A 9,867-nucleotide genomic window follows, 5' to 3' on the forward strand; every position below is an offset into this window, starting at 1 on the left:
ACTTGACAAAACCCAGCCCTGAGCTCCGCGCAGTCTGCGCGGCGCCCGCGGCTTCGACTTTTCGTGTTGGGGGGTAAGATGGCAGGGCCGGGGAAACAAAGGAAACTTGGGCCGGGCGGCGTGTGTGGTTCGTGTGCTCGCCCCGGGTCCCGTGTGGGAGTCGCTTGCGCCTGTGCACGCAGCCTGCCCCGGGAAACCCTAGCTGTGCCAGAGCCCGGGGCGCCCGCCCACCTGCCGCGCTGGCCGCCCCGGGACATCCCAAGTCACCCGGGGCCGGTGCAGGCGGCGGGGGAGGGGCCGCGAGAGCCGCACAGGAGGGTGGGGGTGGGGGGCGGGGAGGCGGCGGGGGAGGAGGAGAGCACGGGTGGGCGGGCGCCGCACGTCACGGCTATTGTGGCTGTCCTGGTATATAAGGTCCCGCCGGCCGGCCGCGCTCCCCACCTTGCCTGCGCCCGCGCAAGCCTAGCAGATCTCCACGCACCGAACATCCAGAGAGTCGCGCCGCGCGCCGACGGAGCGGACATGGGCAGAGCGATGGTGGCCAGGCTAGGGCTGGGGTTGCTGCTTCTGGCACTGCTCCTACCCACGCAGGTGAGACCCTGTTCTCGATAGGGCACTGGAGACGCGTCCTGGGGGCTTGTGTGTGTGTGTTCGCGCGCGCGTAGGAGGGGTAAAGTCTTTACCTCCGGCCAGGCACTGGGGTAGGGGGAGAATTTTGTGTAACTGACTTGGGGAACTCGTGGTGTGGATTCCCTCGAGAGAGCGCCCCCTCCCTTCTCACGGAAGGTCTTCGCGCTCCCTGCGAACCACACAAAGAGAGGGAACGGTCCCCTTCTGGGGAGCGTGGCACACGCCCATCCTCCACCGTCCAAACTGGTTTGGAGATCACCCAGGAAGCCCTGGTTATGGTTCTATCTCCCACCGGTCTTGAAGCTTAGCTAGGGACCTCCCGACTGCACAAACTCCCGCGGTGCGACCCCACACCTCCTTCCCTGGCCACCTTAGGAGCCCCATCCCAACCTAGAACCCACGGGCATTATAGAGACGGAGGGCAGGACTGTAGTGTCCCGATTCTCCGTCAGGCTTTGTCCTAGCCCACAGACGCTTCCTCTCTTAGATTTGTCCCGGGTACAGATCTTGCCCCCCAACGCCATGGGTGGCGCTGCTCTAGCTGCGTTAGAGTGAAGGCGCCGCGCCCAGAATGAGACCTGGAGCTGAGCCTGAGAGACTGGGACGGGACTCAGAGAAGCCGACTGTAGCTTTTCACAGCGGTTGGTTCGCTTAGGGATGTCCCTAGGGCTTTTTGCCCCTGAAAAGTTGGGAGCGCCGGATTTTTGGTCCCTAGAGATCCAGGGTCCGGGCTCACCTGGGAGAGCAGCCCAAGAGCTTGAGGCGCGCTTCGTCTTCCCCATCTCAGGCAGGGTAACTATACCCCATTGTCTTCTCGCTGTGGGTTGACTGTGCCCCGGGGCCTTTTCTCAGTTCACCCGATCCCCCATCTAGGAGGGGCTCGGCATCGTGAAACTGATTGGTCTCACTCAGATTCCCTTCTCCCCAGGGCGCCCCCCCCTTAGAAATGTTGAGAGGGAGGTGTTGGTTAAACAAATCAAGGGAGCTTGGTGGAGAAAAACTGTTTAATGCCAATTTAATAATTAACGTAAAATTTTGTTGATGGTGTTAGAGAGGACCTCTAGACTCAGACTGAACATTGGGCTCCTTTTTCATCATCATCATCATTATTATTTAGTTTTTTTTTTTTTGTCACCTGCTGTACTAAAAGCTCTTTGTATAAGTGAAGAGCGGTTACTTTCCGGTACCCCTAAGACAGGCTCCCTGTTTTAAACAACTTAACATATTAATGTTTTCCTTTTTGTGTGAATGCCAGCCACTTCCCGACCCGATAGGACAAGCTCTCTTACACACAGTAGGCACCCAGTAAGTATAATTGACTGGATCAGGTGTGGCTAGTCTACTTTGGACACAATTTGCACATTTCTTTAGTCAATATTTGGTTAATGACCTTACACCTGTAGAACAAAAGGTGCTGATGTGGGAGGGCTTATCAAAGGGCCGCCGAAAGTACAGTACGAGTGGCGAGATTCTTTACTGGGTGCCACGTCACCCACTCTCTTGCTTGTAATCGGAAGCTCTAGCAAGCCCTGGCAAACCCTCCTTTCAGTGAGGGCTAAAAACTCGGATCAGCCTTTGTTCCATGACAAAGGAGAGTATCACGTGCCTCGCCGGACTGTGCATTTCACGGCAGCGGTGAATGTGCCACTGGGTTGCTGGGACACAGGGAAAGCCTTGGTTTCGGTCACAGCGTCTAGTCAGTCACCAGGCAATGAGCTGGTGAAATTTAACTCCAAACCCTGCCTTATGTGAAGGGAGGATGTTTTAACTGAAATTCTTCTGCCGAAAAGCAAGGACTCTCCGATATTTATTTGAAATACAGATTAAATTAATCACGGTTGTTGCTAACCTCTGGTGCTGGCAGTGAAGCCTGGCCCCTGAGCCGACATCCCTAGGGTGGCCAGCTCCCAGTTTTCAATTTGAGACAATTTTTTTTTCAGGTTTTGGGAAGGGTTATAATTTCAAGGTTTCAAATGAGCAGATAGGCTACCCAATGTGCTTTTCAGTTTTAAATGTTAAGATATTTCCTTAAAGCAGGCTGTGTGAAGCCAGAGACCCAGCACACCAGGCCGGGCTGTGTGACCCAGCAAACTCTTAGATCTCAGTCACCACACAAGTATATGGCAGACACGGCCTCCCCATTTTGATTGGTTTTGAGATAAGCCCCACTATGAACTGCTGACTGGGCTGGGTTTTTTTTTTTGTTGTTGTTGTTGTTGACTAGAATTTAGAGAGACCTGCCTGCCTCTGCTTCCTCCTGAGTGCCAAGATTAAAGGTGTATGCCACAATTCTTGGCCACACCCCAATTTTCTTCTCTCTCTCTCTCTCTCTCTCTCTCTCTCTCTCTCTCTCGGAATCAAATCTCATAATAGATGATTGTAAGCCACCATATGGTTTCTGGGATTTGAACTCAGAACCTCTGGAAGAGCAGCCAATGCTCTTAACCTCTGAGCCATCTCTCCAGCCCAGGTTTTATTTTCTTGAGACAGAGTCTAGGCATAAAACCCAGGCTGGCCTTAAGGCCTAGATCTCTCAGGTTTCATTCTCTGGTGCTAGGGTTACAGATCAGAACCACTGACCTGGCTCAATTACAGTTTCAAAAATTTTAAGCAACTTTAAAATATCCCCTTGTGTAGGGAAATAGGAAACCTAGCCTGCAGTGTTAGCCAATCCATATAGTATCTGAAACCGGGTTAACCAGATACTTTATCACACTGGGCAGAACTAGACACATTTATGCTCTTGGCAGTTATATAGTCTGGAGAACTCTGTTTTTGAGACAGACGGTCTCATGTAGCCAAGGCTGGTCTCGAACTCCTGACTCTTTGCCTCTGCTTTCCAAGTGCTGAGATGGTGAATCACCACATTGGGCTTTAAGAACTTTTGTTGTTACTATTTGCATTCTTTAGGTATACGTGGCGGTGGTTTTAAACCTAAAGAGAATCATTTTGGTGAGATTTCAAGCAAGAATGATTTCAAGAATTCAGATTTTTTTTTAAAATTTTTAATATTTTTATTACATATTTTCCTCAATTACATTTCCAATGCTATCCCAAAAGTCCCCCATAGCGCCCCCCACTTCCCTACCCACCCATTCCCATTCTTTTGGCCCTGGCATTCCCCTATATTGGGGCATATAAAGTTTGCAAGTCCAATGGGCCTCTCTTTCCATTGATGGCCGACTAGGCCATCTTTCGATACATATGCAGCTAGAGACAAGAGCTCCGGGGTTCTGGTTAGTACATCATGTTGTTCCAACAATAGGGTTGCAGATCCCTTTAGCTCCTTGGGTACTTTCTCTAGCTTCTCGAAGAATTCAGAATTTGAAATGCGGCTAAGAGAACAATGTGGGAAAAAGCAGTCTTAGGGTGGATCAGGGACTGGAGAGTGTAATTCAGTGGTGGAGTGTGAATACTTAGTGTCCCTAAGACCCTGTGTTTGGCTTCCACCTGCAGCTACAGAGACAATTATCTGCTTGAGTGTTAATTACAGAGTGCAAATGGAGATAGCTGTGGATGGTTCTGAAATTTATCTGTGATTTCTTTTTCCTTATTTATTTTAGATTTACTGCAACCAAACATCTGTTGCACCATTTTCCGGTAACCAGAATATTTCTGCTTCCCCAAATCCAAGTAACGCTACCACCAGAGGGGGTGGCAGCTCCCTGCAGTCCACAGCTGGTCTCCTGGCTCTCTCTCTCTCTCTTCTACATCTCTACTGTTAGAGACTCAGGCCAGGAAACGTCTCTACTTCCCCATCTTCTACACCCACCCCAAATGGCAACCACAAGTCCAATGTGATCAGGAAGAAACAGGTCCACCTCGAATTGGCTGTTACCATACCTCAACAGAAAACACTGAGAATTCGAAATTCGACAGGATTAAAGGACGCGTGAAGGGTTTGAGAGAAGAGAGATGCCAGTATTGAACCTGCTGGAGTTTTACGTCCCAAGATGAAGACAGCATCCAGAATTGATGTGATTTCCTTGAATGTGGCTTAGGAAATGTGGACACTTAAAACTCTCACTTGAAATTGGGCATAGGTTTGATGTAGAGATAAGGATGGGGTGCGGAATGGAGACCCATTTTGTCATTGATTCATCTGACCGATAAGGCCATAGCGCAGATAGGTGATATTCAAAAGCTTCTCTGATGCTCTTTATGTATATGTTGGAAGGAACTACCAGGCGTTGCTTTAAATTCCCAATGTGTTGTTTCGTTACTACTAATACGCTAAGCTCTAGGTAAAGTTCCATGTTGTTGAACTATGACTGTTCTCTTTGGAATTGAACATTTTACACCCTCCTCCTGTGGCTTTATGTCTGACATTGTATTTGACCTTTATTAGTAATTAACATGTGCCAGGCAATAGTGGATTGGAACCCATCCCCAAATCCAGCCACCTCTGAATAAATCTGATTTCAAAAGTCAAACAGTAGACATTTCCCATTGTCGTTTCTCACTCACCACAAGTACCAAATTCACTAGAGTGCACTGGTTCCAGAGAGCAGAATCATGTTGGCCTTGGCTAGTTTCAAAATGCTGCCTTTTACTTTGATGTATGTTGAGGGCTTTTCATAACTTAAAGTGTGTTCTGTTAGCAAGGCAAAAATTATGAGTCTTAATTCTACAGGCAAATATGTAAAGGAGCCAAAACTGTAAACCCAGCATTTGGGATGTGAAGACTGGAAGCTAACTCTCATTGAATTCACAAAGTCTTTTATACAATTTCTGTACATACTTTTTTTTTTTTTAAGAGGAAAAACAAACAATGGATCAGAATAGCCACGTTTGGAATACTTTGGTTATCCATTCATATTTTTAGATAGTTATTGGTCCTGTGCCTGAAAGGGGGCTTGGTTCTACCTTAAGTTTTTCCAATTTCCTTTATATACACATACCTTCTAAAACCTAGACATTTCCTGAAAACAATCTTTTGTTCGCATGGTCACACACTGATGCTTACCCGTACAGTAGTCTTGATAACCAGAGTCATTTTCTCCATCTTTAGAAACCTTCCTGGGAAGAAGGAGAGCTCACAGACCCGAAGCTACTGTGTGTGTGAATGAACACTCCCCTTGCCTCACACCTGAATGCTGTACATCTATTTGATTGTAAATTGTGTTTGTGTATTTATGCTTTGATTCATAGTAACTTCTCATGTTATGGAATTGATTTGCATTGAACACAAACTGTAAATAAAAGAAAGAAATGGCTGAGAGAGCAGTCTGTGGAATTTATTTACTTTTTAAAAAGACTTATTTATTTTATGTATGTGAGTATATCGAAGTTGTTTTCAGACGCACCAGAAGAGGGCATCAGATCCCATTACAGATGGTTGTGAGCCACTGTGTGGTTGCTGGGAATTGAACTCAGGACCTCTAGAAGGGTAGCCAGTGCTCTTAACCACGGAGCTCTCTCTCCAGCCCCCAGTCTGTTGAATTTAAAGTGTTTCTTGAGCAGTAGTTATGGGTGATCATGGTTGTTGTTAAGGGATATATCTTGTTCTACTAACTAGAATATTACATGCTGTTTATTTTTGAAAGGCCAGCTAGCAGCAGGTTTGGTTTCCTCCCAAAGCTGCTTTTTTTCCCCCCAAGTGCTGGGAATAAAGGTGTGTGCCTCCACGCCTGCCTCTAGTTGACATCTTTAAGCTTTTAAGGTTGCACACCTACTTGCTCAGCAACTGAGAGCCAGCTGTGTGCCAAGGTACCCATGACTGATGAAGTTGGCTGGGGAGAGAGTCTTTGAGATGAGAGGTGTCTGGTTTGCCAGGCAGGGCTCTTAGGACAACACCAGCAGGGCAGGGCTCTGGGACCACAGATTGAGAACCCACAATGGCCTTGAACCTTAGACCCAATGCCTGAAGGACAGGTGTTGGTGGAAGAACATGAGCGGAAATTCTCGTGGAATGAACAGCTTCTAAGTCATTTCTACTTTCTCTTACCTGCCCAGAGGTCTACAACTCACTTTGGTTTTCTAAATTGGCTCTCTCCTGCTTTTTCCATATATCAAACACATTCCTGGATTCCTAACATCTTTACTGTGATTCAGGGACCACCAGAAAGGGCAGGCTGGAAACTGCTGTCCTTAGGTGGAGTTCCATAAGAAACCTCAGGTCTGCCCTTTAAGACTTAGATGATCTAGAGCCTTCTTCAATGATGTCTACAGATTGCCCTCCCCACTGCACCCCACTCTGCAGCCATATGAAGTATCCTAGGTTGGTGCTGGGGTAACTCTACTTACTGACATGTAAACTGGTCACCACAGTTCATTGTCTCAGATCACTGAAGCATGCTTTGCCTCTCTCTAGAAGTGTCTTGCACACAAACAGAAACACTTCCCAGAAGTGCCAGTGTTGTTCATTCCCATCCTACTTTGGTTTAAGTGTCTGTTTGTTTTTTGTTTTGGAAACTGTCTCATTCTGTATGTAGCCTAGGCTGGTCTCAAACTTAGGGTGATCTTGCCTCAGTTTTCTGAGCCCTGGGCTTGTGTCATTACACCCAGCTTTTCTTTGTTTTTGTTTGTTTGTTTGTTTGTTTTGTTTTTGTTTTGTTTTGAAACAGGGTTTTGCTATGTGATTTAGGCATACTATGTAGCCTGGGCTAGCCTTGAACTCATGGACATCTGCCTCTGTTTCCTGAGAGCTAGAGTTACAGATGTGTGTCACCGTGCCTGGCTTGTGCTCACTCTTAGTATCCTGTGATTTATGTTGGATATTACTGAAAATCATTACTAAATCTTGTCAGTTGTAGATACGATGGGAGAATGTAATCTACAGGCCACATGGCTGCTGCTAGTATTTCCAGCTTTCTTCTTCCTCAACAACCCAGACTTCCTTTCTGTCCATAAGCACTTCATCTAGTTGTGGATCTTAGACTTGGCAGAGTGACCCAAGCTTTCATTTGAAGTTTGTTATAGCTGTCTCTGGACGTTAATCACAGGGCATGGTAGTAGCAAGAGAATCCCTAAGATCTTCCTTCACTGCCCCTCCCCTCATCTCCCTTTCCCTCCCCCCTTCTCCCCCTCTTTCTTTTCTCCCTTCCATTTTCTTTCTTCCTTCCTGTCTTTCTCTCTCTCTCTCTTAAAGATTTATTTATTTTATGTATATGAGTACACTGTGGCTATCTTCAGACACACCAGAAGAGGGCATCAGAACCCATTACAGATGGTTGTGAGCCACTGTGTGGTTGCTGGGAATTGAACTCAGGACCTCTAGAAGAGCAGTTAGTGCTCTTAACCTCTGAGCCATCTCTCCAGCCCTCCCTTCCATTTCCTGAAACAATGTTTCACTTCCTAGGCAAGTCTGGAATTTAGGGCCTCTGGCCTTTTCCTGCCTCAGCCTCCCAGGCTGTAGGATTAAGATGTGTGACAACTATGATTAGTTTAGAGGTGTGTTTTTCAAGCCTATTTTGCCTTGACTTCCCTTGTATAGTAGCAACCTAATTTCTCCTTGGTAACCAGGATCGTTGTTGACTAGAACAAGCCCTTTGTTCATATTTTGATGCAGAAGTTTGAGTCCTTAAGTGACTGGAAGCTGTCTCAACTTCTCATTCCATGGGATCCTGGCTGTGTCTCCTGATGGTAGCTTCCTCTTCCTCGTTTTCCTTTTTATTGTTACTTGCATTGTTGGGGCTGGAACCGAAGCCCCACAGGACCATGCTGGATCACTGAGCTAGGCCCTAGCCTGGTTGGAATCAAGACTTGTAGATGAGCAGGGCATGGATCTTAGACAGGAAGTAACATTTTTGCTAGTGGATCTCTAGGAGTAATAGTGGTGCCAATTTCATTTCCACCGTTGATTCTGGGTCCATGAGACCATTGGAGAAATGGCACCATATCTAGCGCATGCATAGCTCCCAGGAAGACAGCCCCTGAAAGGTGTTACCTCTAGTTGGCATGACAATACTTTTTCAAAGGATGTTTTTCTTCTGTTAGGCCAGCTGCTTCAGGATAATAGGGAATCTGACCATTTCAGCTAATTCTTGACCATGAGCCCACTGTCACACATCAGTGGCTGCAAAGTGAACTCCTAGGTGAAAAGGAATACAGTGTGGACTACCACAAGAGAGGACCAAGGATGGGTGAGAGTCTGGTCAGAGAGAAAGAGCAAATGCAGAAAGAGCAAATCCGTATCCAGTATACATCTACGTATCCAAGTAAGAACCAAATGCAGCCACCCCTCCTGTGATGGAAGAGACTCAACATAAGTACCCTTCCCTCAGTGATGGGTGGGCCAGCCTGTGGAATGGTGACTGCGATGGGTGATGGGTGGGCCAGCCTGCGGAATGGTGACTGCGAGGGTTGGCCTTTGCTGCAGCAGAATGAGCACTGGATAATGGCTCTGGCCAGGGTGGCATCCAGGACCATGGTTCTGAACTCCTGATCCTTTGGCTATCTTGGTTATAAACTCATCAGTCAGTGCTAGGGATGGATAGTCTAAGAATCTGTTTGGGCTTTACAAAGTGGGTCGTCTGCTTTCTTGGTCATTTAAATCCTTCCGAGGGTACCTTTAGGTGAACCTTTACATGGAACAAAAACATCACATTCTTCACATCTATGTCTTTCCTAGAACTTTTTGCATACCATTTTTTCAACTCATGTATCCTCAAAGTCTATCTAGTCAAATACTTGGCCACAGCCCATGAGCCAGTATAGATGGATATCTCTGGTCATTACTCTTTCCAAAAAAGAATAGAAACAGTAGGTTCTTTGCCTGTAATTCTGCCCACAGGGAACATTTTGATTCACCAATGACCACCAATGTCTTACAGATATTTAGAAAGCTGTCTCTGTCTGTGTTTGTGTGGTGCTAGCATGTTGTGTAGAGGCAGATCCAAGTCTTCTCTTTCTTGGTCAGCTGATCATGAGGCTGTGAAGAAGAAGGTGAAACAGTCAGCAGAGGGGCCACGGAGGTGTCTCAGCTCTTTCTTCATTGAGTTATTTGTACCTCCAGGGCCTTTTGTGTACCACGACACAGTGGATGCTCCTCCAGTCCAAAGCTAACTTCATTGCCCAGAGGGTTAGACGACTATGCTGGCGAATCTTCCACTGTCAACTGCACTAGGTTTAAAATCATTATGGAAACAATCTTCTAGGTGTGCCAATGAGAACATGTCTAGAAGCCCAGCGTGGTGGCGCATACCTTGAATCCCAGCACTGGGGAGGCAGAGGCAGGCGGATTTCTGAGTTCGAGGGCAGCCTGGTCTACAAAGTGAGTTCCAGGACAGCCAGGGC

The 9,867-nt window shown here is 47.1% G+C and overlaps 1 protein-coding gene across 1 annotated transcript; it reads left to right on the forward strand.

Moving 5' to 3' along the window:
* The first annotated feature begins 414 nt into the window (after positions 1 to 414).
* Positions 415 to 5,851, forward strand: Cd24 (CD24 molecule). The gene is made up of 2 exons (XM_021174905.2): positions 415 to 591; positions 4,194 to 5,851. The coding sequence occupies exons 1-2, from the start codon at positions 523 to 525 to the stop codon at positions 4,353 to 4,355; spliced, it is 231 nt and encodes a 76-aa protein (XP_021030564.1). The 5' UTR covers positions 415 to 522; the 3' UTR covers positions 4,356 to 5,851.
* The last annotated feature ends 4,016 nt before the right edge of the window (positions 5,852 to 9,867 follow it).

The sequence above is a fragment of the Mus caroli genome, unplaced genomic scaffold (assembly GCF_978045245.1).
Source record: "Mus caroli unplaced genomic scaffold, Mus_caroli_1 scaffold_9, whole genome shotgun sequence".
Classification (NCBI taxonomy): Eukaryota; Metazoa; Chordata; class Mammalia; order Rodentia; family Muridae; genus Mus; species Mus caroli.